The sequence below is a fragment of the Dermacentor andersoni genome, chromosome 1, assembly GCF_023375885.2.
Source record: "Dermacentor andersoni chromosome 1, qqDerAnde1_hic_scaffold, whole genome shotgun sequence".
NCBI classification, from domain to species: Eukaryota; Metazoa; Arthropoda; class Arachnida; order Ixodida; family Ixodidae; genus Dermacentor; species Dermacentor andersoni.
This window is the reverse complement of record NC_092814.1, coordinates 159,760,802-159,784,626: the sequence shown is the minus strand read 5'-3', so window position 1 is coordinate 159,784,626 and position 23,825 is coordinate 159,760,802. Positions and strand designations below refer to the sequence as shown.

Below are 23,825 nucleotides of genomic sequence, written 5' to 3'. Positions count from 1 at the left end.
AAAAATAGCGTCAGTTTGTTGGTTAGAGTCAAGGTTTACATGCAAGGGGGGTCGTGCAGAAACAAAGTTAGTTGCGTTTCGGTAGAGAAACCCTTACAGAACCCACACTGTGCTGAATGAAAAAATTGATTGGCGTCGAAATGATTCATGATCAAGGAGTAGATGACATGTTCCATGATTTTGCACGGCATGTTCTTATTACCAGACTTGTAGATGGGAACGACCTTACCCACCTTCCAGTCGTGAGGCATGGAACCTGCAGAAAGTGACTGCGAAAATATAAGACACAAAAATGATGAAATATATTTTTTATTTTTTAGCAGTTTAGAGTTTATACCATCTATACCTGTTGAGGATGAAAGTTTAAGGTTTTCAATTATGCACAAGACACCATCAGGATAAAAGACCACGCTCGGCATGCTAGAAGCTATGTTGCAGGGGACATTAGACAATGGAATGTTATTATCATTAGAAAATACTGACGAAAGTGCGTTGTTAAATATGAGTGCACACTCAATTTCAGGCATGATTTCCCCTGTATCATTAACAAGAGTTATAGTGCGTGGTTTGCCTGGGTTGATAACTTTCCAAGATTTCTTGGGGTTGTCTGTTAACATTTTAGGTAAGTCATTATTGAAAAAGGACTATTTGTCATTGCGGACAGCACGTAAGTATCCTCTCTCAGCGGCGTACTATTTATGCCATGAAGTTGGGCTTGGTTTCTGCTTGGCATTACGAAAAAGTATCTTTTTGTTATTTTCCAACATCTTTACATTGTTATTAAACCAGGGGTTTTTATGGTTTGCACGGAATGTTATTTTCGGAATATACTTGTTTGCTAGATAATTAATTTGTTTTTTAAACAGTTCCTAGTTTTCTTGTACAGATCGTTCATTGAATGAGGTTTCAAAGACTGGAAAAAAAGTACACAATTCTTCATTTATAGCTTCGAAGTTTGCTTTGTCATATAGGTTGATAGTTTTGCTGGAAAAAACACGCAGTAGTGGGACAAAGTCAAATGTGGCATGAATTACACTGTGGTCGCTGATAGGAGGAAGGTAGGTAACCGATGATAAGGTCTCTGGATGGTCAGTAAGCATAAGGTCCAAAATTTTTGCGCAGTAGCGCGTTACGCGTGTTGGCTCTGAGATAAGCTGTGATAAGTTAAAATTCAAACAGATGTCGACAAAGTCCTTCGCATCTGTGTTGTTTATTGCAGAAGTCAGGTTATTCCAATCAATAATGAGGAAGTTGAAGTCAGCGAACAGAAGTATATGAGCGTTAGGATGGCTTGCTGTAATCTGGCAGAAAGTACTGTTAAGTTCTGGTGAGAAGTTTGGATTACTGGCAGGTGGCCTGTAGCACACGCCTAGAATGGCATATCGAGGGGAAGAGCGAATAAGAAGGCATAGTATTTCTAGGTTAGAAGAAATAATAATTGGTGTACAGGATAATTCATGACTGCAAGCAATAAGAACTCCACCGTCGTGTGCCCCTTGATGGTCACAGCGATAAACATCGAAGTAAATATGCCGCCGTACTGTCGATGTGCTTGTATAATAAAATCATCTCAATGAACTCATCTGAACTCATCTCAATGAGTTCAAATGTACGTATACGCAAGTTCGGACCACAAAACCTACTAATGAAGGCTCTTTTCATGCAGCTAATTTGATGTTTGGTGCACGACTGCATGTCATTCTGCTCGGACGCACGTGTTAATACGCGTAATAATAAAATCCGCAAAAGCAAGATGGCCACGTATAGCGGAAAGTCGCATTCAATTACTGGCAACGCTGGCATAAACAAATGGAGTGTTTTGACGTTTTAACGCGAGCGTTTGATGTTCGCTTTTTACGCGTCTTTGCCCATAGAATGGGTATCCCTTGACTAGATAATGGTGTGCTGATAGGCAGGTAACATTTGCTAGCGCGGCCTACGTCGAGCATCCCTCCTACAAAAACTGAACCAGGTAAGCGTTTCACAGTAAACGAACCCCTTCGCCCGTGTTTTTTATCTTCGCCTATTATTTTCCCGACCGCATCGAGCGTCTTTTGCAAACGACGTGTTCGTGCGCACACAAAAGCATTAAAAAGGAAAAAAAAAGCAAAAAAAAAAAAAAGATGATGCGGTGCGTTTTGTTTGCAAACTGAACTACGTAAAGAACGCATTTCACAGGGTGGAAAACCTCTTTGGATCTTTCGCACAAAGATGAAAACATGGCGTCCGCAATAACGATGTTTCTTATAAAAGGACTTCAGTGACATTATGAACTGTTTTTAAACGCTTCTTTCAAACCTTTAGCTTTTACATGACCGCGTGTTTTGCACTTCACTTTGGTTCCGTTGTTAAATTTGGCGTGCCGTCTTCTGAAATGCGTTTGGATTGATTAAAGAACATCGAAAGTGATCTTGCTAGTCGCGCGAAGATTTTTTATTGTTCGGCGGCAGCGCGGAAAAACTTCAAACGAGAACCACGGGTGGAGATGAACGCGCGAACTGTCGCTGCAAATGAGTAGTGCGTAAAACAGTGGAATAATAGTTTGTAATGGAGGCGGGAAGCATATATAGTTGTGAAATTCGCGCTCAATTTTTGGATGTGCTTCGATGTTCATCTGTGCTCCTCTGTCAACGTGACGCTAGGGCACTGCATTTTCCTTGATGAAAAGAGCTCTGAGTAAAATAATTGTTACTGTTCCAACACCTGCAGAGATGGACACAAACTTGGTTTTGGGAATGCATCAAGGTGAGTGCACCCCGGCGCAAATGTGTATTCTGCCTCCCGAGTTCATACACTGAGCTCGCCACATTTTTCGGAATAATGGACACTTGCATGCTCAGTGAACAAATCTTTCGTGTCCTAATTGTTTCCAGGTTGCTGGAGCTTCTCTAGCTAAGTGCTAACAGTATGCTGTTTTTCCAAAGTCGGATCACAGTAGTGTGTGATGTTTATAAACAGCAGTAAAGTGAACCAATGACAAAAACCTTAGCAGTTTTAGATATGTGGCTGCGTATTCGACGTGATAGCTTCAGTGACACTGGCGTCGGCAGACTTTCTAGTTTTGTTTGACGGAAGTGGTACATTGTCAAAGTGCTGCATGTGGGGTGTTTCACTGACATACGTATATCACAGTGTTTTCTGTTTCCATCAGTGCTGTCTCTGGACATGTACATGCACGAATGCTATCACTCAGTCTTACTTAACTTCATGACTTTTAAAACCATGTTTTTGAATTACATCTGTGCAATAATATCTTGAATACTTAAATTATTATTGATTTTCCATCCAGGAATGAGCTGTAGCAGCATGGATGGGAGCGACGTGAGAGGTCTGCACCCATCAAGTGCTGCCAGTCACATGGGTAATAAATGCATAGCAAATATGCATCATTAGATGTCCCGTGATTGATGAAAATCACACACTTTCAAGCAGCCAAACTGCATGATTGACTAGTCATTGTCATTCAAGAGCACCTGTCTAAATAATGCTCAGGAACTGATAATTGCATACAATATGTGGCTGTCTGTGAAATGCTGAACATGCTGGTTGTGAAATATGGATGAAATGTCAATGTCAGCGAATATGCTGGCATTGAAATTGAATTTCATTCTCTATTGTGAATGAAATTTTGCTGTGCAGGAAAGCTACCTTGTAGGTTTTGCAATGCATCTGTACGGCTAAAAGTGAGTGGATTGGATTCAAGTGTTGCTGTTTTGCCGGTGCTGGTGATTATCCAACGTGGCTGCATTCACTAAATCAGTACAGGCTATCTATGCATAAATCTTGGATGTATCACCTTTTTGCCTTACCCAAGTTTGAACACTCCTTTGATGCTTATTGATTAAGCTTATTTTATATCTCACATTTGGTGTAGTCATTGGTTTCAAAACATAAATTTAACATTTTGTTTTTGTAGTGTTTTATTAATAAAAAGAAAATAATGTGGGAGTGATGCTGGAATCAAACCTCTACCATTGAGCACAGCAGCCTGGTGCTCTAACCATTAGGCCACGGTCTCATGCATACTTCTTGCATTTCAAAGCCAGCTAGCTCTTTTAAATGCTGGGCACGTGCATCCTGTGCTACTTTCTTGTCTTTTTTCCTTTTGACGACTCGCACTTTGAGGTGGCGTGCGTGTTAGACTGCAGAGTCTGTGGAACTGGCCCACTTTCCCCAATGCAGAAGAGACACCTGCTTGTCCTTTCTTTTTTCAATACATGTTTTTCCTCCTCCTCCTTCCCAATGCTTTCCTGGTAGCAGCTAACGCTATGTATAAAGTGTGCGACATTGTACAGACTTGATGATTACCCAAGTTAATCATGTTTTAACATTTCTTGGTTGGATTACTAAATGCCATTGTCATTTTTAACAGACACCACATGACATAGCCATAGGTATGTACAATTTTGTAAGACATGGTTGCTGATGACATTGCAATTCATGCTTTTCTAGCTTATGCTCGTCCGATCTCTGTGTAGAAGTGCACAATCGCCATGTCGTAAGCGTGCATTGAACGGCCAGCGTATAAACCATGCTGTTGCCATCATACGATCATCTTCAACGTGGTTGACTTCGTGCTTGTGTCATCACACACATATGCTTGCCGACCTGTGCACACAATTACTCAATTTACACAAACATGCTGGTTCACCTGGTATCGCTTTGCCAAACTCCAAATAATGTTAATTAGCCAGGTACCTGCAAAATGCTTCGCATAACGTTGATTCCCAGTGTGCGTGGGATCTGCACAATTTATTTCTTCTTTAAAATGGCTGCAGCTCCTTTTGTATCTTTTAATCCCTGCCACTTGTTTTATGTGAGTGTCATAAGCTTAGTAGTTCTGAGCAGGGAAGTACATAAGTAGGCAGTGTTTTATACTTTTCTTTTTACTTGCCATACAAATATAGCTTGGGAATGTGAGCACTTCTGCATGGGGCTGAGCACTTAAAAACTTTTTTAGTACCTTATTTGCATTGTCACTTTCAAATTTTTGTTCTTTTTTCCTTATGTTTTGGGGGATTTGCTAACTGAGCTCAACTCCAGGACTCTCTGCAAGACTAGTATGCTCTTCACTTGAGATGCATTTCAGTGTCTCTGTGGGACATAAGACAGGCTGCATTTTTGTTCCCTGCTTCAGTGCTGTATGCATCTTATAAAAACAAAAGAATTTAAGTCCGAGTAGTGGCAGCAATAATAAAGCAGATTAAATTTAATATCCACACATTTTATGCTTGTATGTTTGACAGAGTGAATTACATTCAGTGCCAATATTCTTCATGGTCCCCTTTAGCTGGCATTACGTTCCTTGTGTGCACATTCCTGCTGTACTCGTGCAGCAAGACATCCCCTTCATAGATTATGCATGCTCTTGAAGCTTTTGTTGCAGCCTCCGCTATCTGATTAGCATATCTTATGCCTGCCAACGCCTCTACTAGTCTCTGCGTTCTGGTTGCCACCATGTATTTTGCATCTTTGGGGAGACCATTGTTATCAGAAGTTGCTGAGCTGGCTTCCTTTTGTTGAGTGGAACAGGCATCGTGGTTGTTCATAAAAACTGATAAGCAGTTATCCAAACTCTCTATCTGCTGCTCTTCTGTGAAAGGTCTGCACATCTGTGCTCTAGAGTTTCGATCTTTGGATGGCGTGACCCAGCTGTGCTGCTGCATGGCTTCATTTTATCTTGTGTGAGGTGTCCGGTTAGAGTGACGCATCTCAACAGCCTCTGTGTAGTAGTGAATACAGGTGAGATCAAGCCTAATTGTTCAGTAGTAAAGCTTAATTTCTTCCTTCTCTCTAGCTCAGTTTTATTTGTATTGTTGGTAATACATCACCTTTGTACAAAATTTATGAACACATTGGTGAAATTCTTTGTCTGGGGGTATCCACATGCTGTGCATTGCTGAAACTCTGCTAGCACACAACAAAAGGTCATGCAAATCTTTTTTTTTTTTTTTTTGCTTTTCATGTTACTTGTTTACCGACTAATGTTCTAGTTGTAAAGCTGCACAAGAAGCAGTACAGCATTTCGCTCATGTACTGCTGAATTTAGGGGTAGTATAGATATAATATTGAAGAGAGGTTAATTTTAATAATTTTCTTGTCTTCGCTGAAGTTGGGAGCAAGCATTCGGCTAAATATGGCAGGCTGAGTTTTGCATGTTTCTAAGTCTGGTTTCATGTTAATTTTCGAACAGGGATGAGTTGCAGTAGCATGTCTCCTGGAGATGTGAGAGGGATCCACCAGACAAATCAGCATGCCAACCCGACGACTGCACTTGGTAAATCTGTTCACATTTTTGTAGCTTTGGAATTAATTTCTTGTGCAGTAATGAAACTTTGTGTTGTACACTTTTCCAGGTATTGGCTGCAGCCCCATGGGGAGTAGCGACATTAGAACACTGCACCCTGCCATTGACTCTGACCGAGGTAGATATTTCTTTTATTTCTTTTTCCTTTCACTTTACAAACTTGCGACTTACCTGGCCTATGAAATTATTATAGTCCACTGCCATTTACCGCAGTGGTCAACCTCTTTACACTGATGTTTTAAGCATAATCTCTCTTGCCTCTCTGTAGTGATGTTGACTGTCATTTATTGATGAAATATTTGGAAGAGGAAATACAATTATCTGCTAGATTCTTCTATCAAAAACCTAAATTCATGTATTGAGCCAGCAGTCATTACAAAAAAATGTACTGTTCTGAAAGATGCATGTGCACTATGCATATGTGCAAAACTTAGGACAATTTCTTGGGTGTTTCAAGCATTTTTGTAAGTGTTATGTATTTTGAACGTCTACTTTGAATAATGAAAGCCGATCTTCTGATGTTGGTCTTAGTAATCCTTCCATGTTGCAGACATATTAGGTGGAGCAGTGAAAGTGAATTTGATGGCTCTGTTATAACAAAGTTGAAGTATTTAAAATTTGGCATAATTGAAGTTAATTGGTTAATTATGCGCACTACAGAAATATTCTAACTCATGATGACTGGAAACAATATGCCATTAGTCATATTCATTTACAGTGTACCATTTCATTAAAAGATTTTGATTCAAGTTATTGAACCAACTGGTATAAGCAAAAAAGATAGATTTGAAGAAATGTTGTACAATATTATGTAAAGTGCTGCATCACAGGCCCCGTAGGGGCGTCTGCGCAAGCAGGCGTTTGGTGTGTTGCGACACCACGTACCTGAGCACACGAGGGTTGGACCCTCCCGCCTGTAGCTGTGCGTGGCTTAGCCGTGTCTGGCGAAAAGGGGATCCTGGGGGTTGAGCCGACGCTGGTTGTTTGGACCTTTGAGGCCCCCCGACGGAGGCAACACACCTCTTCGGCCTCTGCTTGGCATAGACGGCACCTCCAGACTGACCCACCCGGAGGAAATCGGCAGTCGCCTTTTCCTGTCTCTCTCTGCCCTCATCTTCGCCTTTCTCTTCCACTTTTCCATCTTTCCTGTCTTCTATTCATTTCTTTTAACTTCCTATTTTCTGGGCGGCAAGGGTTAACCTTGTGTAATATATCCAGTCTCGGGTGTATCTATATTAGGTTATAGTGGGAACGTACCGCTGGCGTACGCAGAATAGAATTTTTTAAAATCTGTGACGTCCCCAGGTTGGGTTCCGAGGTGGGCGGCGGGCATTCCTGCCGAATAAAGTAATCCTATATATGGCTTCTAGTTTCCCCTCACTCCCTGATCGCTCCCTGAAGAGGGGGCGCACCGACGAAATGTTCAACTTTCTGATGAAACCAAAAGAAATATTTCCCAAGTACCACGTAATACATAGTCAACATGAAACCAAGACAGTCCGTACAATATCCCCATTTGTGGTTGCAAAATAGAGTTTTAGTTTAGGGGACGCAAGGCGTTAGGGCCCCTAGCGCTTGGGTGCGTTTGCGTTTGCGTACGCAAGCAGAAACACGTTATAGGTTAGTGGCTCAAACGCAAGCCGCAGTGAGGTCGCATGCGCTCGCAGCGCCATCAACGTCTGACCTTTGCTGTGTTATCATTCTTTAAAACATGAAATCAAGCATATGAAGTAAAGCACATAAAACTATTCTTATTAAAAGCAGTTAATAGAGAGGTTTAGAGCGTCCGGTATTCGGGTAAACGCAGGCTGGGGCGTTGGGGCGGAGCTATGAACGGGAGCGTCCTGCATGGTGCAGCCACCTGGTGGCGCAAAGCTCAAAAAGACAAAAACAGCTAATATTGCAGTAACCAAGTGTATTTTATTTTGCTGAGGGTATAAATTTTTGGCAGCAACACAATTACGCCAGTGCCGAAAATTTACACCAGCAGCGAAGTAGAATATACTTGGTTACAGCAATGTTAGCTGCTTTTGTTCGTTTGAGCTTTGCGCCGCCAGGTGGATGCACCATGCAGGCTGCTCCCATTTATGGCTCCGCACCAACTGCGTTTATCCGAATACCGGACACGCTAAACCTCTCTAATATATGTAAAAACGGCGTCTGTCGACACTTGGCGAAATATTTATCAGATTATCTACCTGCTAGCTACTCGTAAGTAGTCCTACACCGCGAGAGTCACGTGGGTAACGTGACCACTTAGGGGCAGCGATGTTTTCGGCCGGCCAAACAACCCAAGGACGCAAGTAGACGTAGCGGTCTGCGCGTGCGCAGTACCGTCGGCCCTAGTTCTTGCGTACGCAAGCCGCTTGCGTCCCCTAAACTAAAACTCTCTAATGTCTGACAGAAGCAATCGGCTCTGGTTACAAAGTAACTAAGATGGGAAGCGGCGACCTTCTTCTGGAAGTGCGTGACAAACTTCAATACAGCAAACTGACTAAACTTGTTGCGTTTGCTGACATTCCTGTCTCTGTGGGCCCCCACCGGTCAATGAACACTGTGCGCGGTGTCATTTCTGATGACGACCTCCTTGAACTCAGTGAAAGCGAGCTGTTGGAGGATGGCAAGACCAAAACGTTATAAAGGTGCAACAAATTAAGTTAAGACGCGATGACAAGGAAATCCCAACAAAGCATGTAATAACGTTCGGAACAAGTGAACTGCATGATTCGATAGAGACCGGATATTGTAAACTTTGCGTACGACCATACATCCCCAATCTGCGCCGATGCTTCAAGTGTCAGCGTTTTGGGCATGGGTCTCAGAGCTGCCGAGAGCGTGCTACTTGTGCAAAATGTGCATCTAAAGAGCACGCATCAGATAACTGTTCTTCCGCAACCCACTGCGCTAACTGTGACGGCAACAAGCGGACCGACTGCCTCTGGGTCGCAAAGGAAATAGCAACCAACCTTACAACCGCCCATTTAGCATGGCATAATTTTAGGCTGCGCTCAATGGCTGTAACAAGTCCGCTCCAGGAAGTCACAGAATATTGTATATAATGATCGAACACCTACACCCTGAAACCCACGGAACACTACTGTCACTCTTCAACTCTGTGTTCTCTGCCGGCTACATTCCATCCGCCTGGAAGGAAGCAATAATTATTCCAATACTAGAAGACGGCAAGGACCCAACTTCGATCAACAGCTATAGGCCTATAGCGTTGACAAGTTGCCTATGTAAACTCTTTGAAAAAATGGTTAACCGGCGTCTCTTTCATTTTCTTGAAAGTAACAAACTATTAGATCCCCTACAGTGTGGTTTCAGGGAAGGTAGATCCACAACTGATCACCTTGTCCGCATCGAGACGAATATTCGCGATGCTTTTGTGCATAAGCAGTTCTTTTTGTCAGTATTTCTTGACATGGAGAAGGCTTACGACACCACGTGACGGTTCGGAATTCTCCGTGACCTGGCCGAAATGGGAGTCCGAGGTAATTTGCTGAATGTCATCCAAAGTTACCTGTCTAACCGCACATTCCGCGTCAGAGTTGGTAATGTGCTATCTCGTCTATTTACACAGGAAACAGGTGTACCACAAGGTGGCGTGCTTAGCTGCACTCTACTCGTTATAAAAATTAACTCACTTTATACTATCATACCACGTACAATGTTTTATTCTGTGTATGTAGATGACATACAAATAGGTTTTAAATCATGTACTCTTTCCATCTGTGAGCGACATGTACAGCTTGGGCTAAACAAATTGTCAATGTGGGCTGATGAGAATGGGTTTAAATTAAACCCGCAAAAAAGCACGTGTGTTCTCTTCTCGAACAAGAGAGGTATATTACCTGAACCCGCTATTTACCTTAATCGACAACAGCTCCCAGTGAGCCATGAACATAAATTTTTGGGCCTCATGTTTGACACTAAATTAACATTTATCCCCCACTTGAAATATCTGAAGGCGAAGTGCATGAAGACAATGAATCTTCTGAAGCTCTTGTCCCGTACATCCTGGAAGTGACAGAAAATGCCTTTTGAGCCTGTATAAAAGTCTGATAAGGTCACGCCTTGACTATGGTGCTATAGTGTATAGTTCTGCTACGCCTAGTGCCTTGAAAATGTTAGATTCGATTCACCACTTGGGTATCCGTCTTGCTACAGGTGCCTTCAGGACTAGTCCTGTAGAGAGCCTGTACGTTGAATCGAACGAATGGTCTCTTCATCTACAAAGCATATTTACCTTTCTCTTACGCCATGAAAGTTAAATCAGATATTCAGCATCCATGTCATCTTGCAATTAGTGACTTGTCCACTGCCAGGCTATTCCGTAACCTCCCAGCCATCAGGCCTCCTCTGTCCCTCCGAGTGGAAGCACTGTCAGAAGAAACAGGCGTCCCTTTTCTAGAAAATATCCCAATGGCTCCTACTCGGTTCCCACCGCCTTGGGAGTGTCAAACTATCCAATGTGACGTATCTTTCTTAGAAATATCAAAACGAGCGCCTGAGGCTCACATACAATCACATTTTCTTAACTAAAAGAGAAGTATTCCTGTGCTGAATTTTACACGGATGCTTCGAAGTCTGCTGATGGTGTTGCTTACGCAGCTCTTGGACCATCATTTTCAATATCTAGGACACTAAACCCACACACAAGCATCTTTACAGCGAAAGCGTACGCTATACCCTCGGCTATTAAACACATCAGGCTCACAAACGTCGCTAAGGCTGTTCTCTTCACAGACTCATTAAGTGTCGTGAGAGCACTAATTAGTTTACAAAAACATAAGAATTCCGTTTTGAATGAGCTGTATAACTTATTGTGCGCCCTATATATGTGCCATCAAGTGACTGTCATATGCTGGGTACCCGGTCACAAAGGTATAAAAGGGAACGAAGCAGCTGACGAAAGTGCTACATCAGTAACTTTTAGCGACAGAGATGGAAATATTCCCATCCCTGCCACAGACCTAAAGCCTTTTCTACGCCGTAAATTAAGGAATCATTGGCAAGGCAAGTGGGATACACAAGTAATGAATAAGCTTCACCTAATAAAACCAAAACTGGGGAACTGGATAAGTGGGAAAACAGCACGTTACAAGGAAGTAATTCTTTGCCGATTAAGGATAGGCCACACATACGGTACTCACTCTTATCTCTTGACCGGAGGCGATCCCCCGACTTGTGGTAAGTGCGGCAATAGTCTGACAGTACTCCATGTTCTAATTCAGTGCCCTGCAATAGACACAGAGAGGAAAAAGTATTTTCCTTCTGCATATTGTGAAAATACACCTCTTCACCCTGCATTTTTTCTTGGTGATGAATCGCTTTTTAACCTGAAATTAGTCTTACAGTTTTTATTGGAAACAGATACTCTCAAAATCATTTGGACAGGTAATTTTTAGCACACGACTAACAGCCCTTCTAATAAAAGGGCTCTCTTGAGGTTCTACTATCACTGTTATGTGTTGTCTTGTTCCATCATGTTTTTTAATGAAACCCAATTGCCATCGTCCATGCCCTAATCAGTGTCATCACTTTGTACCTATTTATTTTACGCCATTTACAGCGACAGTTTTTAGGCCTTTTTACAGCCATGTCACATTTACCATGATGAAACCACTGTCCACTGCATTCACAATACATTGTTAAAATTACCTTTTTGCATGGCGCTCTTTGGCCATACTTGGCCCTTGCGCCATTAAACACCACGTATCATCATCAAAGTGCTGCATCACAGCCAGCTTTAACGAAACTAAAAACAGTTGTAGCATACTTGTAGAAGCTGGAACAGCTGCTTAAGTGAATGTGTGGAGAATTCATTTCAGGTTGAGCGACTGTAAAGGACCATGGACCACTTTTTCAAGTTTTAGCTTCTGTATAAAATATATTTTTTTGTGGCAACTTTGTAATATCGTTATATCTGCTTTAGATTTACGCATAGCTTCCCATTTTCATTGTTGTCATGGGTATAAAAAACAGAAGGAGGGGTCCTTAGAAAAAAAATGTGGTAGTTGTACAGTTAAGGCCTTCGAATTTTTCAAGCTCTAGAGTTCTTTATTAGGCATAGGCAGTTCTAACTTTGCTGTCTAAAAATTCCTTGGCTCATTTTTATTGCTATATATAATTTTAACAGATGCTGCCAGTGGGAGCTGTATGTGTGAAAGTAATGTGCCTATACCACCAATGTATATGTTCAAATTCAGTTTGTAGAGAGCAAAATAGTTGCACAAGAGGTATTTAGTTGTTGCATCTTGCAGTAAATGGTACAACTGCAGGCACCAAAGAGAAACATGTTTAGTGCATTAGCATCTATGTCCGCCCTGTGCACACCACAGAGCCTCCACAAATTGCTCATGATTTCAAATACTTTCTGCAGACAGATGAATCGGGGTAGTAAGCTGAAACTTTGCATAGATATGATATACAGCCTGGTCAAATGGGATGTGTTTTGAGAAATGAGCTGGTATAATCAGTATAAGAAATACGATAGCACCTCGGTGTTGTTTCTTAGGGGACCACAGAAAAAGAATGCATGATCTGGGAGAACTTTTCTTGCGGGCCAGATACACGAATGGGACTGATGTTTCAGAGCATAAGAGGCGGGGGAACGTAACAAACAGGAACTTATCAACAAGGTTTTACTGTAATTACTTAGCCCCTTAACAGGGAATTGTTTACTCTTTGAGGATTCTTTCTAAATTTTGTTTTATACTAGAAAATGCTTTTCTTACAAAAATTTGATATGCAACAAATAATAGCAGTTATTTAACATCGTGTTACGCTCCTTTTCACTTCAGAAGCTCACTTTTGTGCGAAAAACCTTGAAGCACAGTGCAGTACACAGGGCAACATCACAGTCCATTCGTAGACTTTCTTGAAACAAACCGAGTTCTTGCGGCTCCACTGTCATGCCATTCTTGGTAATTTACAGGTATTTTGATTAGCTCTTTCAAGTTATTCTCATCATCTTTGTTGGTACTCTTGCTGTCGAGCGCCAACACATATTGTCCAGGGTGTCTACCAACCGGGAAAACCGAAGAAACTGGGAATTCTCTGGGATCTTGAATAGTCTAGAAGTACTAAGGGAAAACTCAGGGAATATTTTTATTTATTTATCAAATACTGCTGGCTGCCCATTAGCAGCCAAGGCAGGAGTGGGTACAAGTCGAAAGTAGAGCAAAAGCAAACATACACTACTAGCGATAGCATAAAGTTGCAAAATGAATTCTGTCCATTATACAGAGCATTTGTGCTTCTATCAGGGAAAATGAGCAGTAATTTTGTTGAAAGGGAACGAAATTCGTGGTAATGCTGGTTCGAATAACAGAGATGAATCATAACAAATCCTCTTTGACGCTGTGTCGTCCACTGGAGGAGTTGCCAGTGTACCGTCAACGACCGACTTTCCGAACGCCCGATAATTCAAACCGCATTGCAGCTCTACCACGTACCCCATAGAGTCACTGTATAAGAACGTCTGAAATTTCGGACGTGAGAACCCTTCGCCATCCAATTTTCTACACTTTTTGCCGTGACCGCAGGTCCCAAACGGCATTAATCAAAGCCGCCACCAGCTGCCATTTTGATTACCGTGCCGCTTAGCTCGAACCGGCCCTCCCGCACGCAGTTCCGCTGGCAGCCGTAGCCACAACCGCGGCAACGCTAGGCCTAGCTGCTTCGACGTTCGCTATTAAGCTTCTTGCCGTTCTGTGCCGTGTTTTTCATTGAAAGAATTCGCCACTGTCAGCAATGGTACCGACTCCGCCTTTGTGGTCCTCGCAATTGGCTTCGAAGCTCGGGAAGAATGGTGCGTTGCATAATGTTGGTCTTGGAAGTCAGTTTCGCCTCAATACGGCAGTGTTACGCGGTGAAGCCTACGCGAAATTATTGCTGTGAAGCATAACAAGCAATAATATTGCCTTGCTTAGTAACTCAGGGGACCAACTGCAATGCATGCTCACTGACCTGGAGAGGCAAAGCCGAAGGGTGGGTCTAAAAATTAATCTGCAGAAAACTAAAGTAATGTTTAACAGTCTCGGTAGTGAGGCACTGGAAGTGGTAAGGGAATACATCTACTTAGGACAGGTAGTGACTGCGGATCCGGATCATGAGACTGAAATAATCAGAAGAATAAGAATGGGCTGGGGTGCGTTTGGCAGGCATTCTCAGATCATGAACAGCAGGTTGCCATTATCCCTCAAGAGAAAAGTTTATAACAGCTGTGTCTTACCAGTACTCATGTACGGGGCAGAAACCTGGAGGATTACGAGAAGAGTTCTACTTAAATTGAGGACGACGCAACGAGCTATGGAAAGAAGAATGATAGGTGTAACGTTAAGGCATAAGAAAAGAGCAGATTGGGTGAGGGAACAAACACGAGTTAATGATATCTTAGTTGAAATCAAGAAAAAGAAATGGGCATGGGCAGGACACGTAATGAGGAGGGAAGATAACCGATGGTCATTAAGAGTTACGGAATGGATTCCAAGGGAAGGAAAGCGTAGCAGAGGGCGGCAGAAAGTTAGGTGGGCGGATGACATTAAGAAGCTTGCAGGGACAACATGGCCACAATTAGTACATGACCGGGGTAGTTGGAGAAGTATGGGAGAGGCCTTTGCCCTGCAGTGGGCATAACCAGGCTGATGATGATAATAACAAGTGTGGGAAGGGGCAATTGTCACTGGACACAGTATGTATTCCTTAATTATACACGCATGCACCCGCCATCCCCTGTCATAGTACGACCACCTACATGCTTAATACGTGTACTGGCAGGCCTTCAGAGCTTTTTCTGACGTGCATGTGGCGATTTTAGCCTTTAAGGGCAGTAAAGACGTGCATTCATTTTTTTGAACTGCCCGATTTTTTGGACGTTTTTGCGGCCCCCAGGATGTCCGAAAAATTGGACGTTGACTGTGCATCTGACCAAAAGCATGCTTCAAATAGTCCATGGGGTGAACGCGCGGCAGAAGGTGGACGAGAATAGAAACGACTTATGCATTGAGGAGTGAATGGGAAAGGAAGTGTGCCGCCGTTTTTTGAAGGAGCTCGAGTTCAAAAAGCAAAGCGTTGGCTGATGCCAAGATGCAGGTGTTCCTCATCCAAACCAAAATAAACTCTTTAAAGCAGTGAAACGCAACAGGGAGGCGTTGTGCACGAGCTGAGAGTATGTCAGGACAGTTGAGGTTGACCTACCAAATCTTTAGAGAGAATCAGGACTCGTACAGTAAAAGCTCGTTAACTCGGACTAACCGGACTGGGAAAAATGTGTGAATTATCCGAATGCCGAATTAACGAATGAACAGGAAAAACATAAAAATCAAGTTGGAGAAGCATACCTTCATTTACTGAAGTATTTTGCAATAGTTGCCTGCTTTTTCGTGCAGATTCCGGCTGACATCACAATTTTTCTTAACTCTTCCAAGTGGCCAACAGTCTGCAAACTGTCTGAAGTGCTCAGGCAAACGTCCTCCAATATCAAAAGCGCCTCCGTGACTTCTCACGAGGTGCGATGAGGTTGTGGCTGCACCTCCTCGCATGACTCTTCAGCTGAATCATGGTCTTCCCGGGCGCCTGTGAAATCATTAATAATTTCTTCATCGGTCAGGAGACCAGTCGTGGCGACACAATCATCAATCGCGATGTAGTCCTGAAAGGTCACATCTGTGGGAAGGACAGCATCGAAGGTCGGGCAGTCATCATCGGTAAACTCGGCTGACACCGTGTCGGCTAGTGCCGCATGCTCGGGCCTCACAATACCGCTGTGCCGAAAACCGTTGGCGATGACTTGCGGAGGTGTATTTTTCCACACGTGGGCGATGAAGTGCACTGCACCGAGTAAGTCCACGTCATACAGCTTTCCAACTTCTGAGCATAAGATCATTCGCTGTAGCAGGTGCTTTCGGTACTTCGACTTCACGTAATGAATAATACCCTGGTCCATCGGCTGAAGGGCGCATGTAGTGTTGGGCAGCAAAAAAACTACCTTGACGCTCTTCAGTTCGACTAATTTATGTGCACTGCAGTTGTCAACAACTATAATTATCTTGCGATCCTTAGACGTGAAGTGCTGGTCTAACTGCTGCAGCCAGCCTGGAAAAATGTCCGAGGTCATCCAAGCCTTCCTGTTCTCTCTGTACTCAACAGGAAGGCTTTTGATGTTTTTAAAACAATGTGGCTTATGCGCCTTCCCGATGACAACAAGTGGCAAGTGCTCCGTGCCAGTCATTGGCGGCAAGAAGCACAGTTATCCTTTGCTTGCACTTCTTGCCACCAATGCACGGGTCCCCTTTGAAAGTCAGCATCTTGTCGGGCAGAGCTCTGAAAAATAGAGCAGTTTCGTCTGCATTGAACAAGTCACTTGGTTCATATGTGGCGATGTGCTCAAGCAGCTTCACATTATTCCACTGGGTGGTCACGCTTACATCAACGCTGGCCTTTTCGCCTCACACACTTCTGAAGACGAGTTTGTGTCTCTCCTGAAACCTCGCGAACCACCCTTCTGAAGCTCTGAACGATTTAATCTTCATCATTGCAGCGTACTTCTCACCTTTTGCCATGATGAGAGGTCCGCTCAAAGGCAGATGCGCATTGCGACAGTTAGTAACCCACTGGAGCAAAGCTTGTTCGAGTTGGGAATGAGCTGCAGTTCACAACCAATTTCTTGATGCATGAAACTTCTCGCTTTCGAAGGCTTGAAGAATACGTTGTTCATTTTTCACGTACGTTCCCAACGTGCTCCGCTTCACGGTGTACTTGGTCATAACGTGCTGTCGTGATTCGCCGTTCTTCAAAGCCTGCAAAATTTCCACCTTAGTCGCCAAGTTCTTGGCTTTGTACTTCTGCTGCTTTGCTGGCATTGCTATCACTGTAGCGCATGATGGTGGTGGCATGCAAAACATGGTCACAACGAAAAAAGAAAACTCTGCAAGAAGAGATGATGCCGACTCGACAACACAAGGGAAAATGTCGTCGAAAGCACAGTGGAGTGAAGAAAGAAGACACCGATGTTCAGTGATGCTGTGATCGCCCCCATTAATTGATTACTATGGCAATGCCTCTCCGGTTTTGGTTTCACTCCAGTGGTGCCAGCGCTGCTTTACCACACTTTCGTGCAACGGCAGCCGTCAGCATTTGTCCAAATTAAGCGGTGCGGGGCCGAATTCTGACGAATTAACGAAGGTTTGGTCCCATAGACTAACATGCTCTTTGGCCGGGACCGATAGAGCTGCCCGAATTTCTGTTAACGGGTTTTGAATTAACGAGCTTTTACTGTACCAATGAGCTTGCTATCAGTTAATAGAAATAGCTCATATTCGAAAAGATTTGCTTCTGTACGCATCTCCTTTTTATTAGTATATGAGAATGTTCGACTCGATTTGCAATGGGCTTTACTTTTTTTTTTCAAAGGTATTTTATTCGCTGGTGCATTTTACTAACTCCGCCCTTCTGTTTTCTTTTTGAGTAAAATAAACAGTACTCCTTACTATTCAAACTCGATTAAGTCGTTTTTTTATTTTTTAACGTGTTACTAGAGAGTGACAGCATCAGGTGACATGGTGTCAAACCCGTCTTGACATAATACGAAGTTCTGTGTCACTCAGGGAATTTCGCAAAGGCACTCGCGGAAAAGCTGGACAACTCAGGGAATTTGGAAATGTCAACTTGGTAGACACCCTGTTCTCTCTTCCCCTTGTCTCCTTCAAAGAGCTCGAGCCTTCTCAAACCGTCTGTCTGCGCGCTCAGTTGTCAAGGTTACCGGTAGAGGAGGGCCTCGGCGGTGCTCTGGGCCGTGCTCGCAGGCATGCAGGCCTTCGAGTTTGTTCGAGAAAATTCTCATCTTTCGCTTTCTCCGGTGGCCGCGCTGAAAACGTTCGGCGTTACCCATAGCAGCCTTACAGGTTGCTTCCAGCGACAACGTTGGCATACCTTTCAGTGAGCAAAGCAGGAGCGACGTCGATCATTCACGGTATATGCAGCAGTTGCATGTCGAGTCTCCAGTTTTACAGGTCACGTTGATTCCGGATGTTAATGATGCACTTGATTTTTTGTCCCGTGGTGGTTGCGATTCTGACAGTTGGCGGCAGGTTTCAGTTTAACTTCAATTGCTCTGATTGACATGTATTTGCAGAATCCGAAGGGGAAGAAGAATAAGCGCCGGAACTTCTGAGTAATAGGCTGCCACGCCACAGTGGCGAATAAGACGCAGGCGAGAAATGACAGCTTCTCGTAGAGACTGTGGGAAAAACGCACCGGAATGTGTTGATGATAAGCTGTCCGAGCACTCTTCACAGACCAATGGGTCCCCCTTTCTTAAGAGGTGGCTGTGTGCTAAGTGCACGTGGCCAATTTCTGAACGGCACAAGACCACCTTGTAGAACCATTCCCAGTGTCTGGCACTCTACCATTCGCTCAAGATGGGTTTAATGCTGTGGAGTTTATTATGGAGGTCAGAGTCCCATTCATTTTGCTATAAACATTTGATCTATATTTGCAAGGATGATGTGTAGTCTCTGCCAGGCTTATTTTTGAAGGTAAGTTCCTAGTTGGTGTTTCGAGTAAAGAGTTGATTTGGGCGTCTGGGAAGGGTTCGAAGTCTTAGAAGAGAATGTGGACGAAAGAAACACCTGCACTTATTAAGTGGTTGTTCATTTGATTCCGCACAGAGACTGGAACAGCAGACGTTCGGAGAGCTGCCATTGCCAGTCGGAATCTCTGATGGCTAACTGGATCTAAAACTCTTGGTGTCTGTTGGTGTGAGACAAATCTATGTAGCCGCGGCAATTTAAGGCTGTGCTGTTCTTTCAACATTGAGGCAGTTGTAGCTGTTCAGTCTATTTCTCCAAAGCCATACAAAAGGAGACATGATGCCCCCTGGCCCCATTGCTAATCTCCTAGGGGGGGGGGGGGGGGAGGGCACAGCAAAAATTTCAGAGGGCGGGGGGCTTGAGCCCTTCAGCCCCTCCCCCCCCCCCCCCCTCATCGTACTCTACACCTGTGTCACAAGGCAAGGGCACATTGAAATGGTGTGCCCCTCCTCGTACTCTACACCTGTGTCACAAGGCAAGGGCACATTGAAATGGTGATAACTCTCCAAAGTCCTTGACAGATTCTGGTATGAAAGCAGATGTCAATTCTGAGGTAAAAAAGGTGCCTATTGTTTCACGGTATGTTGGGAGAACCGTCGTTGGTACAATGTAGGGATCTCTTTTGCTTGATTTTATTTATTTCTTATTCATCGAACGTGACCATCCAGTTCAAGCGATAATGTGCTTCCAGAATTCTCGTCTACTTACTGCGAAAGCTGTACTCCTTTGCTCTTTAAGAGGGGGGGGGGGGGGCTTGCTGATGTATTACTTGTGCACTTGCGGTGCTTTAGTCGTTGCATGAAGATGTAGTTTGCATTCTTATGTGGTTGATTTCATGTTGTGCATTCATCATGGGGAACCTGATGTTGAATGTCTGCGCAGATTTAGACCTTGAAAAATGGCAGATGGCGAGCCTCAAGTTCGATAGTCTTCTGCCACCCACTTATAGTTGCATATCATAAGATGTTCAAGCATCTGCCTGGCGTCAAGTCAAGTGAACTGAAGAAATTTACTGAAGCGTTGTCATAAAACCCCGCTTTAGGAAACCATCAAATCAACTGGTCTGTTTTGATGCCAAGAAATGGAGGTATGGCACAGCTATTGAATGCTGCATGGCTTTCGAAATATCGGCTTACGTGCACTTACGCAGTTAACAAACTCAAGGGCTATTTCTGTTTAACATTCCTACCTAAACATCCATGGAAAGACAAGGTGAGGCATCTAACTGTTTTTTTTTCAAAGCCAGTTTTTGCTGATGGTCAGTGAAAAAGAATGCCAACAGAACTATCTCTACCACTTGGGAATGTCCTTACACACTGAACACACCTCCGATTACCAACCCCACACACAAACAGTATGAGGCCGTGCTGTTCAGCTTGGACTCGCATGACCAGCGCAGACTGGTGTGGTGGGCCCGAGATACCGCTGACGCAGCAGGAGTCCTGTACTAATGACCTTCCACCTGCTGGTGCAAGCAGGGAGAAGCCTGGCAATTTTTTTTACTGAATAAAGTTTGTTTCTCCTCCTCTTGTTTGTCATATCCTGCAACAAGAAAATGTGTTGAGCTCTCTGCACAAAAGAACATATTTGAAGGTACGTCACACCATTTAGCAAAAAGCCATTACACAAACTTGATGAAATTATAAGTGGAATGAATAACAACGTGGGCATGTAGGTTTGGGAAGGGACCAGGGCATGTGGCTGCCATAGACATTGCTACTTCAATGTAATGCTTATCACATTTTCCTTGGTCATGCAAAATCCACTGCTAGCAGCACCTGAGAGCTTTTTTTTTATACATGGACGGGCTTATTGCTGCCTGAATTTATGCATTTCCAAAAAGGGAGGAAGCCAACATGTATTTTCCACTAATTCCGGGGACTACCTTCGAACTTGCAGACCATGGCATTTAATGCTGCAGGTCTAGTTTGCAAGCAGCAGCATGAAGATTAATAAGTCTTCAATTTTTTTCGAGAATTACACAACACGATGGCTGTACCAACCATAATTTTACATTGCATTTTTTTTCATTTTGCAAAATATGAAGCATCATTTTTCTCCTTTGAATTGACCTCTTTTTTGATGAAGGCAGAGAATGCAAAGCCGGTGAACTAACTTTTCTAATTGTACGTATTAGGCTGTATTTCTGTGAGCGCTATATGTTGTACTGAATTGTCACTTGTCAATTCTATTGCAATAATATTGGAACATGCGAGCGGAGTTTGGGTGAAGAGAAGAACTAAGCTATGCTGGCTCGTGAGCAGTGCTGGGAACTGCTTTTGCTGAGCGATACCTTTGCATTATTCATCTTGCAAATAAAAGTGATCCATCGTCACAATTGTGGTGGAAGGTGCGGGGTAAGTCGGCTACTACCTAGTGCTACCTGAGGGACACCGTCTGCCAATGAGGAAGCACAGAAGTACGAGCTTTGCCGCAGCCGTTGACTTGCGGGCTTGGCACCACTACCTCAAGAAATGAGCTCGATTGGAGATGCCGAGCAACCATCCACGAGGGCATCGCCTTACCACTACAGGGAGCCACGCACCTTCACAGGAAAACCTGGCGACGACGTGGATGAGGGGCTCAGCCGCTATCAGCGGTTGAGCCGATCCAACGGTTGGAATGCCACTAACCAGTTGTCTAACATGGGGTTCTTCATTGATTTCTCTGTGTTGGTATGGTTTGAGAACCATGAAGGCACTTTGACAACCTTGGAACTATATGTGGAGGAAATTAAGAAATGCTTTAGAGACTCTGCAATGAAGAAGAAACGTGCAGAGCAGATGTCGCAGAGGGCTCAAGTCACCAGGGAGACTTGCAGAATGTACATTGAAGAGATACTGAAGTTGTGCAAGGCAGTGGATGCCCATATCGCGGAAGAAGACAAGGTGTGCCATATTCTTAAAGGTATTACTGAGGATGTTTATCACTTCCTCATAGGCAAGAAGAGTCTGGAATCAGTGGCTGATGGGATTAATCACTGTCGAACCTTCGAGGCCCTTAAAACATGTCACATCACTTCGAAGTTTGGATCTCTGGCTAACATCACGACTGCTGCCACCGTCGATGTATTCCATGATTCACTACCTGCCGACCTTTCCTCCACCATTAGTCTCATTGTACGTGAGGAACTACATCAACTACAAGAGACATGCAGTGTGATATGCCATCCACAACTACCAATGCTGCAAGTTTCGACGAGCGCAGCTACTCCAACCGCGAGCTTGGCTGAGGGCTCCACTGCCAATGGCCTCTACCATCAAGCCGCCTTATGTGCCCCGTGACAGTTGCAGCTACAACAGCCGGCCGTCTACTTTTGTTCCAGAGTGGGAACAGTGTGCTGTGTACACTCACAATACCGCAACTTTTGGCATGCCAAGTGAATGCCCCGTGTGCTACCAGTGCGGTGTTCATAGACACATCCTCTGGTTCTACCCTAAGTGATGTCGCCCACATATGACATTTTCTGAGCGATTTGCAGCATCCACATAGCGAAGCCAACACCCTGATCACGCCTACTGGCCTTCGGATCCAACTCTCCAGCAGCTCGTGTACCGGCAGAACGTCTGTAGCGACTCTCCTGCCTCTGTGTAAAGCCTAACGCCACTTACTATGCGCCAGCGACGGTCACCATCTCCACAGCCCCGGCTGCGGCTTTCATCTCCGCCACCAGCAGACTAGTCTGCGTGGCCGATGGAGATGAGGTTGCTGGACGTACCGCGTTGCACACAGTTATGCCTCCACCAGTTTCGATGCTTCAAAACAAGGTTTATGGGCTTGTTAATGATGTTCCCACAATGACTTTGATAGACACCAGGGTAACTGTTTCTGTAATGAGTTTAGTTTTCAAGGAATGACTTGGCTGTAAAGTTATGTTTCATTGGGACAGACCTACTACCTTTCGGGCAGTGAGCAGCGCGTCTTTGTGTCCAGTCTGAGCATGCACTGTGTCTGTTTGTATCGCTGGCAAGGCGTTCAAGGCAGAATTTGCAGTACTTGCTCATTCCACTCGCGACGTTATCCTTGGCATCAACTTTTTGCAAGAGCGTTGTGCGACTGGACTGCAAAGCAGGTGAAGTTCTGTTGTTCACTCTTGCCCAACAGCCTCCCTGTTGAAGCGACCACCTCGTTGTAATAAAGAATTCTGTTCTGCTGGCTTGGTCCGCTTCCAGCGTGCTAGTTAATGCATCGACAACCAACTTGAGTACAGGTTCATTTGACATTGTGATTGAGCCGTTGCCCTTGCCTAGTGTGAAGAAAAACATGTTTGTGCCTTGCTGCCTTGTATTGCTTACTGGTGGAAAAACAGTTATGGGTGGTGAACCAGACAGCTGAGTCAGTTACGCTCCCGGAAGGTATGCGCCTTGCCCTATTGGAAAAGGAGTGCGTCATCTATATTCGAGCCCTAATCGACTGCTCCAAGTCTGACCCTACTGATATTTCTGTTACAGAATTGGAGTACTTAAAACTGATTAGCAAGTCTATTTCCTTGCAGAAGTGCAGAGTCTTAGTTACACTGTTAGCCAGACACGCTAAAGTATTTGATTTGAAGGCCTCTCGCCTTCGCTCAGGGGGTCCGCGAGCTGCGACCAGCACGACAAAGGACCAATGGCGCGAGGAACAAAAACCGCTTTAATTTACGATATAATGAAACACTCAATTACCGCAGCCTCGCGGCCAATAGCAAAAAAGAACAAGGCAAAGAAGCAAGCAGCAGCACAGCTAGGCAACAAAAGCAGCATACAAGCAGCGAGGCATACAAGCCAAAGCGAGCGACGAAAGAACGGCCGTTACAAACCGTCAACCAACACAATCTTTCGGTCGATAGCAGAATGCAAAAAGCACAGAAAGCAAGCAAGCACCGAACCAGGTGCGCAGACACAATCCCAAAAATGAACAACAAGAGCGCTCTCTCACGCGGA

The 23,825-nt window shown here is 44.2% G+C and overlaps 1 protein-coding gene across 3 annotated transcripts in view; it reads left to right on the top strand.

Moving 5' to 3' along the window:
• The first annotated feature begins 301 nt into the window (after positions 1–301).
• Positions 302–23,825, top strand: part of LOC126546990 (tigger transposable element-derived protein 3-like) — a 60,495-nt gene continuing 36,971 nt past the window's right edge. The window contains exons 1-5 of one of the 3 annotated variants that reach the window (XM_050194757.3): positions 302–1,972; positions 2,710–2,745; positions 3,290–3,361; positions 6,194–6,277; positions 6,357–6,425. In XM_050194757.3, coding sequence (XP_050050714.1) covers positions 2,712–2,745; positions 3,290–3,361; positions 6,194–6,277; positions 6,357–6,425 — 259 coding nt within the window. In that variant the 5' untranslated portion in view covers positions 302–1,972; positions 2,710–2,711. Of the gene's footprint in view, positions 2,746–3,289; positions 3,362–4,864; positions 5,743–6,193; positions 6,278–6,356; positions 6,426–23,825 lie in introns of those variants that run through there. The other 2 variants (XM_055062669.2, XM_050194761.3) reach the window with 2 other exon arrangements.